This window comes from Aethalodelphis obliquidens, unplaced genomic scaffold (assembly GCF_003676395.1).
Source record: "Aethalodelphis obliquidens isolate GAN/ISIS:26980383/991018 unplaced genomic scaffold, ASM367639v1 scaffold59, whole genome shotgun sequence".
NCBI classification, from domain to species: Eukaryota; Metazoa; Chordata; class Mammalia; order Artiodactyla; family Delphinidae; genus Aethalodelphis; species Aethalodelphis obliquidens.
The window spans coordinates 847,988-869,607 of record NW_020838003.1 but is presented as its reverse complement, the minus strand read 5'-3'; the positions used below and the strand labels follow the sequence as shown (position 1 = coordinate 869,607).

The 21,620-nt window shown below is 38.6% G+C and overlaps 1 protein-coding gene across 3 annotated transcripts in view; it reads right to left on the bottom strand.

The window, feature by feature from the left end:
• The window catches only part of SLC4A4 (solute carrier family 4 member 4), a 353,735-nt gene that overhangs the window by 11,944 nt on the left and 320,171 nt on the right, over nt 1-21,620 (bottom strand). For all 3 annotated transcript variants that reach the window (XM_027087718.1, XM_027087719.1, XM_027087720.1), the window contains 4 exons: nt 13,385-13,563; nt 12,037-12,109; nt 4,201-4,269; nt 1,612-1,785 (listed from right to left, as the gene is read on the bottom strand). In XM_027087718.1, coding sequence (XP_026943519.1) covers nt 1,612-1,785; nt 4,201-4,269; nt 12,037-12,109; nt 13,385-13,563 — 495 coding nt within the window. The remainder of the gene's footprint in view (nt 1-1,611; nt 1,786-4,200; nt 4,270-12,036; nt 12,110-13,384; nt 13,564-21,620) is intronic.

The following is a 21,620-nucleotide window of genomic DNA, read 5'->3' as shown; positions in this document are numbered from 1 at the left end:
ACATAAGTAAGTTATCCAAGATCACAAAGCCAGATAAAGGAAGAATACAAAGGGTCCCAGTTTTCTAACTCTAACCCCAGTATTCTTGAACTCTGTATCTTTGCTTCTATGAATTGCTCTTGAAGGTATCTTAAAGATGTCTTTGCTCAACAGTAAAATTAGTACACAGTAGGACTCAGAAGTCCTGGCCCTGCCTCAAATGAACAGTTGTCTTTATACATATTATGCTCTATGCCAGCCTCTTCATCTCTTAGAGAAATTAATAACATCTAACCTATTGATATTACATGATTCTTTTATGATCAAATAAAAGCTCTGAAAGATGAAAAATACTTTATAAAGGTAAAATTTTTTTATTATTATTTAGCACAAGCAATAAGTGATTTACTGGATATATTTCAAATTTATCCAGGTCTAACTTTGTTTTTCCTGACTTTAGCAAAACTAATACATGGGTAGATTATATTAATAGGCAGATGGAAGTCTTTTCTCATACTCAGTGTGTTTTCCAATAAGTTAATAGAGTTCTTTTTCAAAAGCAGAACATAAGGGATCATCAAGAGTAAAAATCTGATTCCACAAATACTGTTAATATTTGACACCATTTTTTTCTGCTTTCCTGGAGGAAAAAACAATTACAATCAACCAGTATACATAAAATAAAATAATAATTCTGGATAAGAGTAAGAAAATTTTTGTAAAAAAAAAATATGATTTGTATATTAAAGTTCTATTTCCAAAGCTACAGGGGAGACAGAGCCAGACCTGAGGTTGGCTTTGTGACTTGTTTCAAGCATATGCATTTGCATTTTCTTGCAACAAATGTAAGGCTACAGTAAAAATTCAATGAGTATTCAAAAAATAAAGTCTTAATTAAAAAGAAAAATAAATAAAAATAAGCCACCATAGCATTATTTCACCCACACAAATTCAATGATGAAGCCAAATACAAAGTCATTGTTTCCTTTTGCCCTTCTTTCACTTGTGATTCAGAGTGGAATGTTAGTTGTTTCACTTTCTTTCTCATCGTAACATGGCAAGGAGAGAGAGCCCAGACTTATCCTTAAACTTAGCATGATACAAAGGAGAAGAACTGCAAAAAATTAAGCTTCTCTCTCCATTTCTTCTATTCACTGGATGATCTCTCATAAGTTGCCAAACTGGTGCTCTATTATTTGGCCTGAAATGTGCTGTACTCTGTTATTTAGACAAATTCCAATGTACAGCAGTATTTTAAAAATAACTAACGTTATGTGCACTTGTGTCTACCATGTGTCAGGCATTGTGCTATATACTTTATATTCATTATTGATGCTCAGAATGAAAACAAAGATGCCGCTGTCATTTTACTGATGAGTTGATGGGAGCTCAGGGAAGTTCACTGATCAGCACAAACCAGAGCCAGTATCTGAACTCAGCTGTCTGACTCCAAGGGCAAGCCTAGATAAACCACAGACCTGGCAACCTTAAATTACAACCAATCAAACTGATTAGGTCAAAGCTGGAAAAAAACTGGAAGCCTCCATAAAAGACACATGTGTCATCAATATTACAATAACCACATGATATTGGTGTGACCTCATGGGTAGGTTCAATTAAAACAATCCCTACCATGACTGGAAAAATGATAGCAGCCACAGTTGACTTGAGGATCCAGAGCAGGGCTAGACAGAGCACCTGCAGGAAAGTGAACAGGTGGACTCTGCGCAGGGGGACATGGCGCAGGTAGATAAAGTCAGGCTGATGCTTCAGGGGCATCAGAAGCAGCTTCAGACGATCCATGAACTGGGAGAAGAAAGGGCAAGAGAGGACAAGTACATTACTTCAAGAGTTGCAGCACCAAGTCATCTCTTTCTGTCTAACTAACCACTAGTGATTTATATTCTACAACTTAGGCAAGCGATGTCCTTGTTAGAGGACACTGGCCAGGGAGTGCAGAAATATAGTCTAACACAGTAAGACGTAGTATGAGTCTTCCAATTTATGTTATTACTTTGCAGGAATATTATGCAGCTATATGAGATAAAGTGGACACCAAAGGATAAAGCTTCAAAGCCAAATATAAAATAAAGATGCTCATCTCCTACATTCTACTTGTACTGTCTGCATCTTAGGAGAGAAGATCTTGTGCCTATTATTCTAGTAATAATATGCTGAAGGGAGACATCAAACTCATGTACCTAACTGTGCCGCAGCTGTCTTATCTGAAAGGAAGAGGAGATGCTATGTATCATATATATTTCAATAATGTTTCAAGGATATAAAGGAACTATCTGACTTGAAAATGGGAATGCATTGGTATTTTCATAAATTCCACATTATTTATCTATGGCATAACTTAACTAATACATTTAGCAATGAATTAGCATTTCTTTTCAGAGAAAAGCCACATGAACATTGCAGTGAGTTTCACAGCGTCAACAACTAGATACCTGATCTAGGAGAGGCTATTACACTGTCATGTATAAACAGGTACTAAAATGACTACTGAGCACCTATGTGCCTGGTGCTGTGCTTCAAAGAATAACTGCTGAGTTTACATCAATGCTGATGATAAGGATGATATTTAAGCACCTATCATAGGAACTTTCAGATGTAAGATGCTCACTAAATAGCTGTTGAATTGAATAACTATGTAATAAGAACTCTGAAATAATATCTCTACTTTCTTGCTGGAGGGAAGAGAAAAATGTAAAAGTAAATAGACATCACAATCTTCTCTGAAGTGATTTCCTATCTAAAGAGTTTTCTTTCTTCCTCCAGAGCTATTTTTGACTGGTAGAAGTATTCCCATTTATAAAGACTGGAGTAATAAAATTTTTTGCTAACTCAGATCTTGCCAAAAAGGTCTAAAAGAAGAAGAGTCAAGAGAAAAGTAAAGAGAAAAGGTGATAGGGCAACACCATGGCAGAATTTAAGAAATCCACTAGCTGTCCCTTCAGCAAGGGATTTTTTTTCCCCATTGTTATGGAATCGCTGATTTTTTCCCCTTCTATTTAACTTAATAAACATGTACTAAGCTCCAACCATCTATTACACACCTAGAACACATAAAATCAAACTTCTGATCTAGACTGACTTATTTAGGCCAAACAAAAATAAGAACTGTTAATTTGGGGACCATATTTGTTTCATATTTTTCCATTTAAAGTAATAAAGAATATTTACAATGTCAGGTAAAAATATTTTTCCACATTTATACTTCCCCAAAATTTCACGGGCACAAATAAACCCACATTCACATTTGTCTAGTCCCATCTATGAAAAACCACCTTGTATTTTGTAATAAATATCCAAATGGTGAAGAACTCTACTCAATGGACCTAAACAAGGAAAAATAAAATAGCCTTTTCTCTTTTTGAGGGTCTGGCCAGTTGCCCAGCTCCATCTGACTCTAAAATCAAATTAATCTAAATTCAATAAATAAAAGCAAGGACTATTACGAAGGGGTTTAAATAAATTCTTATGATGTTCACAGAACATGCAGTTTTTTCCCATTAAAACATCACTAAGTGCTAAATAAGGCTACAGTTAACAAGGTGCCAGAAAGCAGCAGCAGTACTTCCAGTTTCCTGGTGCCAATTAAATTAAACCTCAATTGAAAGACAAAGTCCCTTACAAAGTTTCCCCTAATGATTTTTTTAAAAGAGGGCCAGTTTTATCCACAATGTGACAGCTGAAGTTTTTGACAAAAGTAGCACATTAACCACATTGACTTGATTCTTTTATTGGTGCAAAACTTTTGATCAATGATCTCAGCCATGCGAAAAGCACATCAAATAAGAATAGCCTGTTCTTAGTATAAGGTAAAGGCAAATGGATAAACAGTATCTCGAGCACACTGAAGGTTAGATTTCCATCAAAGGAAGGAAGGAAGGAAGGGAGGAAGGAAGGAAGGGAGGGAGGGAGGGAGGGAGGGAGGGAGGGAGGGAGGTCAGAGATAGCTCTCTCACTTTCCTAGCCAAATGGCTTCTAACAGCTTATTTCGAGAATGGGTATGTATGATAACATTTGTTAACACAAGCTAACTTTATTAATTAAATCAGAAACACAGGTGAATGGTGGAGAAAGTAGGAAATAAATGCATTTTAAAAACTCAGCAGTTAAGGATTAGCACTTTTCTTCAATGACCTATTATTGGACTGTTTTTAATACTACTAGAAAAATAAGACTCCGCTCAGATTGCTATGGAAAACTTACCTGCACACCATTAAGAGATGCTACCCCCATATACAGGAACACGCCATAGAGTACAGGCATGGGAATAAACTAGGATGGAAGAAAATTGGAGAAAGTTTAAAAACAATAATAATAAAAACAGTAAGAGAGAGCAATAGTTTAAATAAAGGCTAAATCTGAGACTAAAAGATAGGACTTAATAATACAGTGACCACTGATCAGTGTGCTTAACTCATCATTGATAAACGTCTAAACTCTTTGTACCAGAAAGCAACAAAGGAGGGTGAAGGAGACTCAATTTTCATTTGATTCTTGTTTGCATTTTTTTTAACAATTAGAATGCATGACCTTAAAAATAACTTTTTAATGGGAAAAGAAGTCTCTGTTATCCTTTCCCCTTAAGAGGAATGACCGTGTGAACTAAATGCTTGCATGGACTGTGAAGCAGAAAGAGAGGCAGAGGGTTGCCCCACTCCGGAGACCAAATTTCTTTCCCCATAGTCTGTTGACTTTTCTCTAAATAATTTTCACCAAATGATCTATCAGCTCGGTGTATAAATGCCTCTTTCAATTAAGTAAACATCAAACAACTGTCCTCTTTCTTCCTCTTAGGAATATTAAGAGGACTAATTAATGAGAACACTGCTTGAAAGGAGCATGTATCATCTGGAAGCAATTAATTACACACACAGATTAATACACATCTTTTAAAATGGAATTAATATTTAAAATGGAATTAATACATTTCATGCATTAATTAGCAAGAGTCTTGAACAGTAATGTGAAGTGTTTTAACAATGGGAAGTTCCAAGATGATGTTCCTAAGTTTTGTCTATTCCTAGACCTTTGAAATGTCTCTAGTACTGTGGAAACCAAGCAAATCAGGGATGACTCTGTTTCTGGGAAGTCTTCTATCTGAACAACAATAAAAAAAAATGGGTTCTCAAGCTTGGATTTTGAAAAGAAATTCAAGTTCAGGAGTTTTCAAAGCTCAAATACTAAAACCACAATCAATGAAGTCCAATCTTACCAAATCTGCACAAAGGAGACTACTGTAGCCAGAAAACAGTATAACTTTAGAGTAATTTTTAAAGAACTATCACATGTATTAAGAAACTGAAGCACAGTTTCTATCAGCCTTTCCTTGTGATCACCTCAAACAGTTCTGTATCTGAGACCCTTTGGCTACTACTAGAGAAACAGTAAATTCCAAAACGGGTCACAACTGCCTCTAATTGTTATTGGTTAGCTGTAAAAATTGTTAAACGTATATGGAATAAATATACTTCTTTATATAAAACATTGCATGCTTCTTCTAAAAAAGACTAACAATTTTAACATAATTAATTTGATCTTGAGCTCAGAAAAAAATAAATGATATTGAATGCTGAAGGTGGTGGGAGGGACAGTGTGAGCGGCAGGGAAGCCATTTGGGCTGTAATACCCAACAGTCACCACAAAGAGGTAAACACATTACATCCAAGCCACTTACGCTGGGACATGTGCCTTTATTTCCTTTAAGAAAGTGCGTGTTTCCATTCCCTATGATGCCTCCATACAAATTTACCAAAAGAATACAATAGGAAACTAACAAAAAGACCCTTTTATAGTTTTGACTTATTTCTCAATTTTAAAAATATCTTCTATAGACAAGGCCACTTCTATTCTTCCTTAATATATGAAGATTTCTTATCATTTCACTTCTAATTTCTTGGGAAGAAATGAAAGGTGGAAGGGGAAAAAAGAAGTATAGAGTTCATGGGAAACTAGTTAGAAATCCTGCAGTAGTTATTTTTTAATTTGAGTGTTTTTCTGACTTGAAAGAAAGTAATCACATAGATGATCTTGGACCTTAGCCCAACCCCTCACCTAAGCTTAGTTAAGTATTTTCTCTAATGTAGTTCTAATGCCAGAGTGAAGGCAACTTGTGCCTTGGTGCCTAGGTCTGTTCTCTCTGAACGGATGATGACAGGTTATTTGCCAAACCAACCACAAAATAAAATCAGAAGGCAGCATTAACTCAGAATGGGGAATGGGTAGGAGAACAGATTTAGATATGATAATGTTTTAAAAAAATTATTCTTTGGTGAAAATAGCACATATAAAGGAGACTATTAATTTGATTTTTAGCCAATTTCAAAGTGATACAAATGTCTTATGAAATGCACCATTTTCTTTTTTTTTTTTTTTAACATCTTTATTGGGGTATAATTGCTTTACAATGGTGTGTTAGTTTCTGATTTATAACAAAGTGAATCAGTCATACATAAACATATGTTCCCATATACCATTTTCTTTATGACAGTGTAGTGTCTCAATAAAAATCTTCCAGTTTGGAATTTGTGATGAAATTTAACAGAATTACTGGGTTAGAGGATATCTTTTATTGGATTTGGTTCATGAGTCATGTTAGGAGGTCAACCCTTAAAAATTCATCACAATAGAATCATTCATCACAATAGAAATTTCCCAAAGGAAGGAAAAGAAGACTGTGTTTTAAGAAGGTAGGATCCTACTTTAAGTTAAACTAGTATAATATACATAGTAATAGTAGGTAGACATTTTTATAAAGCAAGACAGGAGAAATTAAAATATAAAAAACACAGGGTAGGGCTTCCCTGGTGGCGCAGTGGTTGAGAGTCCGCCTGCCGATGCAGGGGACGCGGGTTCGTGCCCCGGTCTGGGAAGATCCCACATGCCGCGGAGCGGCTGAACCCGTGAGCCATGGCCATTGAGCCTGCATGTCCAGAGCCTGTGCTCCGCAACAGGAGAGGCCACAACAGTGAGAGGCCCGCGTACCGCAAAAAAAAAAAACAACAAAAAAAAAACAGGGTATACTAGGTTCATAGGCATATCAAGAAGTGCCAAATGATAAAATTATGCAAAAAATTATATAAATAATCAATCATACCCAGAAAGCCAAAAAGCATAATTGTAAATAAATATAACAATGCTTTTAATAAAAATTAAAAATGAAAAAATTAAGTGCTTGACCCTATAACCAGGCAGAATAGTGAAACTGAGATGAGATCAATATTTGACATATTCAGACTATGTTACCAAATTTTTCAAATTCTGGTGACTTAACCCTCCCTTTGATTTTCTGATGGTGTTAGAGTATTCTCAAAAAAAATATGTAAAAAGGGTAAATTTAATAAAAAAGAGAGGGTGTAGCATCCACAGCACAGAATTCAGTATAAGAGTGAGGTCTCCCAGCAGAATCATAGTCAGTGTGTGGGTGTGGGTGTATAAAACCCAGAATGAGGTCCTGATAAGATCGTGGGCATAAAAGTTAGACAGACCTGGGTTCCAATTCTGGCACTACTGATTGTGCAACCCAGAGAAAACGATCAACTTCCCCTATCCTCAGTATTCTCATCCAGATAGTGCTTATGATAAAGATTACATAGAACAAACATTTAGTTCAGTGCCTGGCTCATAATAGATACTTTATAAATGTGGCACTGATGTCATTACCATCAGAACTTTTAGTAATAAGTCAAGAAGCCTACAAGTGCAAAGCACCACTTTCTTTGGCCCCTCTGTGGTGGGTTTGGGTGGCAGGAGTTTAGGACAGAAGGATGGCTACAGAGGTCAAACTTGAAGGCTTGGTTTTATCTAGGCTCTACAATATTGCTTTTTCAACTATAACAACTGTCTTCAGGAATATGTTATTAAAATAATATCCTAATACCCTTAAGCCTTAAAAATCAATGTAAGGAAGCTTCTGACTTGCAATCTGGTCCCTAGTCACAAGAAACTGTGGAGTGAGCTATGATGAGCAGTTTGTAAAAATGCCATCCTTCTCACTACATAAGAGAATCAGAAATCAGACCAGAGAAGCTAGGGAAGATCATCTCATGAGAAATGAAAATGAATAAGTTCTTAGAGGGCAAATACTGTTTTATTTAAAAGGTGGTAAACCATGATGGATATGAGATCAGGCTTTGGAGTCAGAACTGCCTGAGTTCAAATCTTGGCTCTACCATCTAAGAACTTTGTGACCCGGCAAGTTACTTATAATTTTTCTTATCTATAAAGTGGATTCAATCATAAGTAAGTATACTTTTTGGAGGTGTGACTGGAGAACTAAATATAAAAAACCTGTGCAGAGCCCTTAGTCCAAGGCCAAGCTCAATAAATGGAAGCTTCTATTACAACAATCAACTTCAACAATATCAGCAGCAGCAGCATCTTCATTATCATTTCTCCTTGTTTTTCTGTTACTGAACAGAGTGTACGGCATACAGCAGGAGCTCAACAAATGTTGTCAAATACAAATTAAACACTATCCTCCACATTTTAGAACACTGAACAAATCTGAAAGATAAATTTTGGCCACTCCTCATGTTAAAGATAAACTAATTCAAGCAAAGGGAACAGAAGTAGCAGTGAACTGTTCTTGATCTTTATTTCTTCGGACTTGCCAGAAGTATGGAAAAAGTAAGCTCCAGGAACTGTCTTTCATCTATTTGCTGCTCTTCGGTCTACCGAGTCTCCCCATACAGAACACTAGCTTAACAGGCAGTATTTCTGCTGCAGAAACACAGATCTAAACTATCTAGCCAGCCTAGGAAGCCAGTTATTCCTGCTTCCCAGCAGTTCTGTACTGAATCAGTGGTGAGATTTGAGGCATGCGCCACTGTTGCTGGCCAAGGTCAAGGGGTAGCCTCCTGAACTTAAAGCTAGTACACTATGATTCCTTACATTCTTCTATGTAAAAAGACAGATTTTGGCAAAGAGATCAAAACACAGGTCCATCAACTTCAAAGTAATCAATGTTCAAAGTAAGTCTGCCCAAGTAGGTACAGGGAACAACTACCCACACTGCTTAATGCATGGGAGAAAATAACTAGCATCACTGGAGGCCACCAAACCTGTGATGGATGCAGGGAGTTGGGAGGGAAGGTGTTGAGCCATCTCATTTTTAAAAGTCACATGTTTCTCTTGATTTCATTCATTTGATCCGCCTTTCAAAGGCAGCTCTTTTAAGTAAAACCGTTCCCTAAAGTCATCACCTGTTTCTTTAAAACACAGTCACACAGTGGAGGAAAAAAGATTCCCTCCTCCAAGGTAACTCATGACGCCACTTTCTGCGTGAATTCTGAGGTTAATTTTTAATCTTGACTTCTTCTTAGGCGTAACTTAGGTTTTAGTTAAACTACTCTCAACATCTGCTTCTTCCTGTGTTGACTTTTCAGATGAGCTAACAAGGGTTCTGTAGTGAAAGCACATAACTTACCAAACTTCAATGCTAAGAAGGGCACCTGATCTGAAATTGGCTGACCTTTTCAGATGTGATTCCTGAAGTAAGGAATAGCCTCACTTGCTGAAGTAACATACCACAAGAGTCAATGCTAGACTATTTTATCCTTGTTGTTTTTAAATCCAGGTTCCCCACAATATGTTGGAAACTACACTAACTAAACAATTTCATTTCCCACAGTTTGGGCAAAAGATGGCCGAACAAAAATGTTTGCTGAACTGCCTTTTCCACTGATGCTTACACTGACTCTTTGCATTAACTCAAAGTTGCCAGGTAGAAATAGCCACAATTATGGACACGAGTACCTGAATGAGGGTGAGCCAGAACATGAGTACTTAAGGAAGGTCAAAGCAAAAGCAAGTTCATACTCACTGATCCCTTACATCTATCTTTTTCCTTTCTCTGTATTATAATCTGTTCCCGTAGATACTACAGTGCTTTTCATATCAGGGGCAAAAAGAATCATTGTAAAATGAAGAACAAAAGTGCTTTCAGCTTTAACTCCTCTGCAGCCATAGTTGGGTGAGAAAAGAGTTAGGAAGAGGCCTTGCATCTCTTCCTAAAAATAGCAGTTTATACACTGTTTGTTCTCTGTGTCCCTTTGGAACCATGCATGATCATTCGGTTGACAGATTCTCCAAGATTAAAGCCAATTTGCTATAACAAACAAACAAAGAAGAATTTTAAAACACATCTGACTTTTCTGAGTTAGGATTTTATACTGCATTATTGAAAAGGAATAATATAAAAATAAAATTAAAGAAAGAGTGGGTGGTGATGAGTACATACGAACTGATGGGAAGATTTCTATTTATCTCTTACTAGTGGCTTAAGAACTAAGAGACCCTATAAAAGAGACTTGGCAGTTGTGTCGTGTGAATCCACCTTCAGGGGTCCCAGGGGCAAATTCCTTCCTAGGAGAGCCTCCCACAATGTGAGGTCATAATTACCTACAATGATCTCTACAAGTTGATCTGTCCAGATGAGGTCCCATTGCCTATGCGGTAAAAAGCTGTCATTAGACTTTTCCACCAGCTGATGTGCTGGCGTCTACGGGGCAAGAGAGGAACACAGAGCACTTTGGAAGTGGATTTGATGCTGTGAAACTCATAACAACTCGAACCTCCCCCACAATTCGCTCTGCACTGGCCAAACTGACAACAGATTTCCCTCTGTCCTCACAGAACATAAGATCTGTCCTTTTTTAAGGTCCTCTGTATATAACCAGAAATGAACTCCTTGCAATTACTTTTAGTTTTACTTCCCCACATATTACATGAGATACATATTCCTTCATGATTCCAGTCAGAAATTAAACCAGCTAATTGACACTGTAGAAACCAGTGACAAAAGATGAATATTTAAATCTTTTAACTGTTTACAAAGTATTTTGTGCATAATGTATGCAGTAATCTAAATACTCTGAAGGCAGAGTCAGTCCTAGCTATACATTAAGAAATTACAGTTCTATTTTCCACAAATTCATCTGATTGGCAATTGACATATAAATGTGCTAATGGGAAAGAAATGGAGAGCTTTTGCCTTTCACTGTACTTCTGTATTCTCTGAATTCTTTCCAAGAATGTACTGCTCTATTACTTGTGTAATTAAATAAGCATTCAAAAAACCTTTTGAACAATTAAGGTTGTTTAAAGATACACAAAAATTTTTAGAGAAAAATTTGGAAGGATATTGCTAACAGTGGGACTGTTGATAGCTATTAGGTCTATAGGTGATATTCATGCTTTGTACTGTGATGCAAAGCATAAGATACAAATTATCAATAACTGGCTAGTTTTGTTATGTAATAAAAAAAGAATAAAATATTTGTGTCACAAAAGAAAACTGGAAGCTTCAATGACAGATATATGTTAATCTTTTTAAGTACTATCTCTACTTCTAAATATGCTTTCATATATAGTTTATATTTACCTATTAAACATTCACCCCATCAATCAAACCTATATATTGACTCCTAACTTTCTAAATAATCTGTCATTTTTCTTTTTCAAAAGTTCATTTCTAAAGTTTTCTAGTTACAAATCAGTAATTTTATTCCATTCTTTCTTTGTGGCTATTAGGCCTTCTGATTCAAAGAACACAGAAACACAGTCAGCAATAATTAATAATAAGAGAACAATTACAAAATGATCATTGTGAGTCATTCATGTTATCCAGGAGTCCAATGTGGGAAGGGAGGGCAGGATTTAGGGACAAGTAAATGGGAAGTGATGGGAAGAAAGGATGTAGGGAGACTAGGAGAGTGAAAAATGTCATGGGGAGTGGAGTTCAGTTAGTTAGATTGAACTGTATGAAACTGCCATATGCGTAGGTCCAAAAATTTGAATAGTGGTAATTTAATATGGTTCAACCAAATAACTGCAATAATAATAATAATAAGAGAAGGAGTGAGAAGGAAATCAAGGTAGAAGTTTTTAAAGTCTTCATTCTACCTGATTCCTGCTTCATTCAGTGTGATATGATGTGATAACAATCTTGCAGATATTTCTTAAGAAATTCTACTGTTCACATATCCAATTATCTGTCAGTGTTCTGAGAAGGAGGAAGAAGTGAGTATTTCACATATTTACCTTCAAGATGGGAGCCATAAAGACTGACAGACCAGTCAGAATAAACACAAGGGTTCCAGTGACTCTTTGTTCCCTGAAACCAAATCAAAAGATTACCAATCTACCTTTTGTTTTCATAAACATGCTCTTGTCTTTTCACCTTCAGAAAATACTATACATGGATGGAATCACTGTTTGGCTAAGACAGCAAAGGTACGGATATCATATGTAATTAATACCTCAAGGACGGCATATAAGCTTAACAGAACTACAAAATTCTCTTAAAACTATTGCAGTATGTGATTTGAATTCATCAAGAAAAAAGTGATTCTGCTAAATCCTTTGTCCTTTTAGAATCAGGAGAGAAAAATCACTTGCTCTGGTTCCACCAATTACTGGCCCACTTGAAGCCCTTATTTTTTAAACAACTTGTACTGTTGTGTAATTACACCTTCCTTCATAGGAGATAGTTATTACATTCTCTCATATTCTAATTAACAAACAGCTCAGGGAAATTTCCTAAGTGCAGTAAATCCCATCAGTCTCATTTCCAAATCTACAACAACAAAAGTACTTTTTAACAAATACGATTCCCATACAACACCCCCTCACCCCAAGAAAAATCACCCACTGTTGTGGCATGGGAAACAATGGCTCTGTCATGTGAGCTATTCACCCAAGCTCTTAGGAGCAGAGTCCGCTGCAAAATACGCAATAAAGTATAAAGGTCTCATAAGAGCTCTTCATGGCTACCCAGATTTAACTGCTGGAGGTCACGGTTTCTCAGTGCTTATGGGACAGAAAATGAACTGGAAAATAAGAATTCCTCTCCTTTCACAGAATCTTATTTTGGCCGCGCGGCTTGCGGATCTTAGTCCCCTGACCGAGGGTCGAACCCGGGGCCCTGGTAGTGAAAAGGCTGAGTTGTAACCACTGAACTGCCAGGGAATTTCCTCCTTTCATAGCATCTTGAGAATCATAAGCAGACTCAATAGTTTTAGGGAGTCTCAATAGAGCCAAAAAATTAAAGGGTCTGGTTATATATATATATATGATTGTGATCGAGTATGTACCACAGCACTAAAATGACCTGCACGTTGAAGAAAATGAATGACCTGTCTGCGTTTTTACTCTGCAAAATTTAGTCTGCTGTTAATCAAAGGAAATGTATATAAGATAAAAAGTGAACTCAAGAAATCATGGAAGACTCTTTCAAATGAAAATTTAGTCCTTTCTAGAACATCAAGTACAGGAATAGATTATTCATCACCAGCCCTTTCTCCTCCACATTTGTCCGTTTCTTTCTGACTGACACATAGATGTGAGCATGGTATGTTTTATAGAGCCATTTTTCTCTGACGTAACACACCTCACTCCTAGGAATTTTGGTTGTTCTCCAGGTGCAGAAGTCTCTGTCTCCATCTTCAAACTGTCGATGTGAGCAATGGAGATGACAGTAGCAGCCACGTACCATGGAAGGGCCATGAAGGAGCACACCACCATGAGGATGGCCACCCAAAAGAGATCCAGGTGATATCCAGCTCCTTTCTGTAGCAAGAGGTAACAAAACCATGTGAAGAAAGCACTCATACTGCTATCTAGTCCTATTTCCAGATGGGAGTTGATTACCCAAAGAAACCATTTCGCTTTGCTTGATACACGTGTCTACCAGAAGATGAGGTCCTTGAATGAGACTTCATCATCCTCATACTATCCCCCTAACAATTAAACGCAAAGCTGCCACACGGCACACCTCCTCTAGCTTGCTTTAAGTCACAGCTTATTAGTTGCTTATTGTTAATTATCGTCTCTGCATCCAATTACATAATTGGAACAATGGAGATATAGAACTACCTTGGAGAGCTACTGACATCCTTCAATGAAGGAATTGAGGCAAATCACCTTGTAGGAACTTAAATGGCAGTGATAGTTACGGAGTAGAAGCTCAATAAATGGTGACAGTAGCAATAGTAATACTGGTTGTTTTTAACATAAACAGGATAGGTACCTTAAAAACAGGCATGATGCCTTCTCTGCTTGACTAGCAATATGCTGTTCACCCAGACAGTATTCAGCACATGTAGACTAATGATGTGAAAGCAACCTTAAGAAAAGCAACCTTAACACTTTTATGTGAAATCTAAAAAAATGATACCAATGAACTCATTTACAAAACAGAAATGGACTCACAGATATAGAAAACAAATTTATGGTTACCAAAGGGCAAAGCGGGGTGGGGAATTAGGAGTTTGGGATTAACATACATGCTACTACCTATAAAATAGAGAACCAACAAGGGCCTATTGTATAGCACAGGGAACTATATTCAATATCTTATAATAACCTATAATGGAAAAGAATCTGAAAAAGAATAGATTTATATATATAAATAAAAATACATATACAAGTATATATAAAAAATACATATACGTTATAAAAAACTGAATCACTCTGCTGTACAACTGAAACTAACACAATACTGTAAATCAACTACACTTCAATTAAAAAAATAAAGACAAAAAAGTACACAGAAGACCATTTCTCACCCTTAATAGTATATGAAAATAATTGTTTAACAACATATGAAACATTATAATTAAGGTAATTGTACTCCCCTAATAAGAATAGGCTGATTTCAAACATTGCCAGATAGTCACAATAACATTTACTGACTGGAAGAGCAGACAATGTAACAAAAGGTCTAGCTCTTTTACTCACTAAATAAATATTGTCAAATGTGTCCACAATGTTATTCTCTGGTTATATTTCTCTGTTCTATTTATGAAGAAATCAAATACCTAATACCCCTATGGAGACTGAGAAAATAGAGCAGTCCATTTTCACAGCATGGAAGCAGCAGCGCCAAGAGGCTGAGTATGACCAATCTGAGGAAACAGAGAGGTTGGCTTTAAAAAATGAGAATGGTCTTTACACTAGGAACCCAGTGACTGTTATCATTGAGATCCTGTTACAGTTACTCAGAACACTGCTCTCTTCTCACTGAAATGCCAGGATTTCACCCCTGGCTTGCACACACGGGTCTGATCATGTTCTCAGAGAACTCATCACAGCTGACACAAGAAAGAAAAGCATACTTTTACTTAGTCCAGGTTTGGCTAAGAAAGAAAATCTCCTTGAGAGACAAATAGATTGATACATATTCATAAAACCAGTTCACTGCAATACAAATGGTTTGAAAGCATAAGGGTTTGAATTGGGAGTGGGTTAAGGCAGCGGAAAGGGGGCCAAGGTGAGGATGAACTGAAGTAACTTGTTCAGTAGTGACTAATGCGGTGAATATCATGCTACATGTGGGGTCTCAGTCATTCATTCTTTCAACAAATTCTGACTGCCAACCTAGTAACCAGCACAGGCTTGGATGTTAGTGACATATCTGCAAATAAAACAGACAAAAATTCCTGAGCTCATGGAGTTTACATTCTACTGACAGAGACAACAATAAACAACATAAACAAGTAAACTAGACAGTATCTAAAACAGTAGTAAGCACTAAAGAGAACTATGAGAAGTTGGACTTGTATTCTGAGGACCGTCGGAAGCCACTGTAGGGTTTTAAAGGGAAGAATGAGATGATCTGCTTATGATCTAAACACCACGGCTGCTGTGTTAGGAACAGACTGAAGAAAACAGTAACCAGTTCGGAGGCTGGTGCCATGACCCATGCAAGAGACTGTCATGGTTAGAACCAGGGTGGTAACAGTGAACATAGCAAGAAGTGGGTGGATTCTGGCTACTCCGTCAGGTGGAGCATACAGGATTTGCTCACTCCTGCCTGTGGATGTGTTGGCCATTCATGATCTGGCCTCTGTTTACATCTGCAGCCTCATCTTTGACCTCTGCCCTACTTGGATCCTATATCACGGCCAGTTTCAACCATATGCAATTCCTTGAATATGTCTTACTCACTAATGCCTTTTGTGTCTTTGCCCATATCGCATCCCTACCTGGAATAACCTCTCTTTTCCTTCTTTCCTTGGGCCAGTCCTACTCATCCTTAAGACTTAAATCAGCCTTTTTTTTTTTTTTGGTAGTTTTTCCTTCCTTAGCCCAGGTGAGATAGGTGAGTTTAGTTAGGTTAGATCTCCTCCTTTATGTTCCTCTGTCTATCACTTTACACTTTCCTCTATCACAGCACTCATCACACTGTTTTGAAATTGTAGATGTGTTTATCTGTCTTTGATATCAGACTGTAAGTAACATGAGAAGCTAGACTCTATCCTGAATACCTAAGCAGAGTACATGCTGCATAGTCAATGCTCAATTAATTAAAAAGTGAATGACAAATAGCATGTATACATTCTTGAGTGGCAACTATAAACTCTTAATTAGCTACACAAAAAATTTAAACTTATTTGTTAATCGGTAGAAATGTGAACCTTTTGGAGGGGGAAGAGGGGAGGTGAACAACATCTGGAAATACCACATAGTTTCAAGCCTTATTTAGACTAAATCACTCAAGACCATATCAGAGGTACCAACATAGTAATCAATGGGCAGGATCCCCAAATCTTGTCACCAAGGAAACTGTAATAACCTAAGGATGTGCACACTGGCCAGATCAACGGGTCAAAAGAAGACTGACTGCAGCAAAGTCATGCATGTTACCCCGAGCCACTTCCATGCTTTCTTAAACTATTTCAAGTAAAACAAGTTTGAGCTAGATATCCTGGAGACTAGCAAAAAGGGGCCGCATAATACCAAAGAAGGTGGAATGAGGATTTTAGAAAGTAGAATACAAAGGTAACCACAAAACCACCAGAATAAATAAAAGTTCTGGGGCAAAATAATTACAGACACATAATTACTCTGCCTCTTGACATCACTCCCTTCAGAAAGTCTTCCTTTCCCTCAACCACGCTGAGACTACTTGATGCTCTTAAAAGGAAGGGAAAATTATCAACTTGACCTGAAGGTCCTGCCTGATTTGCGTCTGCAGAGCTCCCTCTCCAGACTCAACCCTCCCTCTCTCACTGCAGCCACACTGGATTATTTTGGTCATTCATTCTTGCCAGGTTACCGCCTCTTATAAAGCCTGTTCATATACAGTGATTCCTGTGCCGTCCTGTGTTCCTCTTCCCACCCAGTCTCACTCAGCTAATCCTACTGTAGTGTGAGATCTCAGTGTTAAGTGCCACCACCTTGGAACTCCCAGCACCTTGGGACTAGGTCAAACCCTCTCTTATAGACTCTTAAAGGACCATCACTTGTCTTTCGCGGTACCAGACACATTTGCAATGTCACATTTTGCATGATTATTGGGATGATGTCTCTCTCCCTCAGGGACCAGAAGCTCCATGAGGACAGGAACCATGTGCGTTTTTGTTCACCACTGAAACTCTAGCACATGGCACTGCGCCCACTACTGAGTGGACACTAGATAAATGTTCATTGGATAAATGAATGCATGTTAATTCATCATTCAATGGCACTCTGCTAGATCCTAAAAATAAAATTATAGCTAATGACACAGTCCTTGCCCTCAAGTTGCTTACAGAGTAGTAGTACAGCTGGACAAATCAATAGGCATTCTCAGTACCACAGTGTTAAAGGTCTACAGCAGGGGTGAGCACCCAGGAGGGGCACTCAACTCAGCCCTACGTCAAGGATAGTTTGCATAGGAGGTGGTATCTAAGCTGAGTCCTAAAACGTAAGCCATAACCAGCTGGGAGACAAGATATGGAGATGCAGGGGAAAATAACAGGCAAATGCGCTACCATTTTGAGAAAAGTAAATAGAGTTGGTGCTTAGGAGGAGATGGGAAAGGTGGAAAATAAGGCTAAAGAAGTTAAGAACTTTGATGTTTTGCTGAAGGCTTTGGAATTCTTTCTATCATAGAGCGACAGGAAGCTACTGAAGGGTTTTAAGCAGGCAAGTGATGTGATCAGATTTGTGTTTAGAAGGAGGGCTCTGTTGGATTGTAAAAGATGTGTTGGAAGAGGTCAGGACTGGAGGCAGAGATGACAACACTGCCGTAATCCAGGCTTGAGATGATGCAGTTCAAACTAAGGGAACAGTAGTGGGGAAACACAAAGGACAGATGGGAGAGATTTTAAGGGGACTGAGTCCAAAGAGGGAAAAGCAATGAATTTATTTTGCCTAATTTCAATGCTTAAGGCTTACAATGTCTAGTATGGTGTCCTACACATAGTAAACACTGGAGATATGTTTGTTGAACAAAATGATAAAAGCTATGCTCAAAAATTCATGGTGCCCCAACTATTGCCATAAAGACCCCAGAACGCAAATGGTTATGTTAGAGAAGTTGTTCCTGCAAAACAAACCTGTATGTATGGACATGAGCCACTTCTAAGGTATCTCTTTTGGCTACAAGTGTCTGAATAACTAGATTTGAATGGAATGAAAATAATATTAAAATATTTGGCACTTTTTAATGGAAATAATACTGTACGAAATATAGAAAACAGCATTTTTTTCGAAAATGCCATGTGACATCTTTGCTTCTCACCCCTCCTCCCTACTGCCTCTTGCCTTCTTCAGATTCTGATCAGATTCTCTCCTGGATTACACAGCAGCCGCCTGACCACTCCCTCCACACTCCTCCTCTCTTGTACCTCTCCCATCCGTCCTTACTGCTGCCAGAGTGAGGGTCTAAAGTACAGCTGTGATGCCACCCATCCAGGTTGGCATGCTGAGGAAGCAGGGGAGGCCAGTGGGAGATGAGTAGCCCAAGCAGGACGGAGCAGGTCCCACGAGCCTGGCTTCCCACGCCGAGTCTCCTGCATCTGAGTCTGTGATGGGGCCCTCACAGATTCCTGAAACGATTCCATTCCCTAAACGTGTCCTGCACATTATGTGCCCCTCTTCAAACTGGCACTGTTTCTGCAACTTGACATCTGTTTAAATCCATCCTGTCCCTTCAAGGTCCAGCTCAAACTCCGAGGCCTCCTTCGCATCCACTCAGCAACCCTCAGCTCTCGATACCGCTCTGGCCTCAGAAGCCCCTGCTTTATTCTTGTCCCTGACAACCCACTCTCCTCATTGCTTTCCCTGCCCAAAATCCTTCAGTGGCTTCTTGTTTCACTTAGAATAAAACCTAAGCAGTGTAAAATTATCCTTAAGGTTCTACATCAGTGTTTCTCCCAGAACTATTTTGCGTGCCAGGGGACACGTGGCAATGTCTGGAGACATTTTTGCTTGTAACAACTTGGCGGGAAAGGGTGCGACTAGCATGTAGTAAGTAGAGGTCAGAGATGCTGCTAAATACCCTACAATACACAGGATGGTCATGACCAACAAAGAATTATGCAAAACGACAATAATGCTGAAGTTGAGTGATCTGGTGATCTGGTCCCACTCCCACTGACCTTATCTTTTTTTTTTTTTTTTGCGGTACACGGGCCTCTCACTGTTGTGGCCTCTCCCATTGCGGAGCACAGGCTCCGGACGTGCAGGCTCAGCGGCCACGGCTCACGGGCCCAGCCGCTCCGCGGCATGTGGGGTCTTCCCGGATCGGGGCACGAACCTGCGTCCCCCGCATCGGCAGGCGGACTCTCAACCACTGCGCCACCAGGGAAGCCCTGACCTTATCTTGAATCCCTGATTCCCCAAGGTTCCGGTTACACTGACCTGTTATCTGTTCCTCAATACACCAAGCTTCCCACCCAGGGCCTTTGTACCTACTCCTATCTTTGCTTGGAAAACTATTTTTTAAATAAACATTCATTGAACACCTGTGCTAGGCCTTGTGTTAGATAAAACAATAAGAAAGGATACCTGCCCTTAAGAGGTTTACAGGTTATTAGTTAAAGTCAGGTGTGGAAGCAAATAATTTATTGTATGTGAAAGATACAAGGCACAAAGAAGGCAAGGTCGTTTTCAACCTAGGGGTGGATATGAGTGGTGAATAGGGGAAATCCACTAAACTCCTTCAGGGCAGAGACCATAACTTAGAACAATTTTTATCTTCAACATCTAACACAAGTGTTCCATACAGAGCAAGGATTTAGTAAGCACTCAAGAGGTTAAGTATGTCCTTTAAAGTTTATAAAAGTCCTTGTCTTCATGGATATAAACCCAAAAATGTCCTACTTTCTGAAACTGGAGATTATTTTAAGTACAAGGATAGGAAGTGCAACTTTACCTCCTTTTGATATTGTATATGATTTGTTAATACAGAACAAAGGTCATTCAGGAATAAATCCACAGAAATCAAAATCTATGAGAGACAAAGATTAGCCTCACAGTTTACATCTGATAAATAGATGATAACAAAGGAGTCAGGAGCAGTACACACACACGCACAGACACAGAATAAACATTTGTGCTAGGAGCCCCCATGATTCAGAGAACAAGCTGGTTTATGGGGACACCTAGAACCATGACACAGTTTCTCCCACCAAGGGAGGGGACACAGATTTGTACACAAATTATAATGTATTTTAAACAGAGATTCAAAGAGGTTTGAGAAAGACACCCAAGAGTACAGAGTGTTTAGCTACATCTAGTGTGAACCCACAAAATCTTCCCGCAGTGATGCCATCTAAACAGGGCTTTGACTAATGCAAGCACTCACTATGAGAACTGGAGATGGGCAGGCAGGTTCTTCGGTTATCACCCACCTCATACGGTGCAACAGCTCTGAGAAACTTGTGGCCACAGATAACAAAATTCTTCAAGATGTATTTACTAAGTCTACCTTATGGAAATCATTGTGATGGGCCACACGAGAGCTGGAAAGAGGCCTAAAACATGGCCCTTGTCTTGAAAACGTTTGGCTCAGAAAAGAAAATAAGGTAATTACACAAAAAAACTACTGTGCAAGACATTATGTGACCAATGCCACAGAGTAATACAGTAAGTAAGAGCAAAAACAACAGCAATAGAAATTAACATTATAAGTGAAGGTTATGCTGACAAGTTTTTATATTTGGAGGATCTTAAAGGATGGGGATGATTCTCGTAGGTGGTAATCATTGAGGAGTGGAGAGGAGAGTTGGAATAACCAGCAGAAGAAACTGCGAGGTGAAGAAAAAACAACAATTCATTTGACCAGGGCATTGTATATAGTATGTGGAAAGAATCATTTTAAATTTTGGGTGAGGTCATACCGCAAAGAGACTTAAATTCCAAGCTAGGGCAAATGGACATTCTTCAAGGGGAGAAGGTTTAGAGGGCCAAGGTATAAAAGTTTAAGAACTACAGGACTGACATATCAAAAAAAAATGCTTTAAAAAATATTCCAGCTTTTGGAATGAAGCAAGGGAGACTGGTTATTATTGATAACTCATGGTTAAACCATTACAACAGTCTAGACATGAGATAAAAGGACTGAATCTAAGGTATCATAGCAGAAATGGAAAGGAAAAATTAAAACAGGGCACGTTTTGTTTTGTTTTGCGGTACGCGGGGCTCTCACCGTTGTGGCCTCTCCCGTTGCGGAGCACAGGCTCCAGACGCGCAGGCTCAGCGGCCATGGCTCATGGGCCCAGCTGCTCTGCGGCATGTGGGATCTTCCCGGACCGGGGCACGAACCCGTATCCCCTGCATCGGCAGGCGGACTCTCAACCACTGTGCCACCAGGGAAGCCCCAGGGCACATTTTGGAGTTATCCAAGAAAACACACT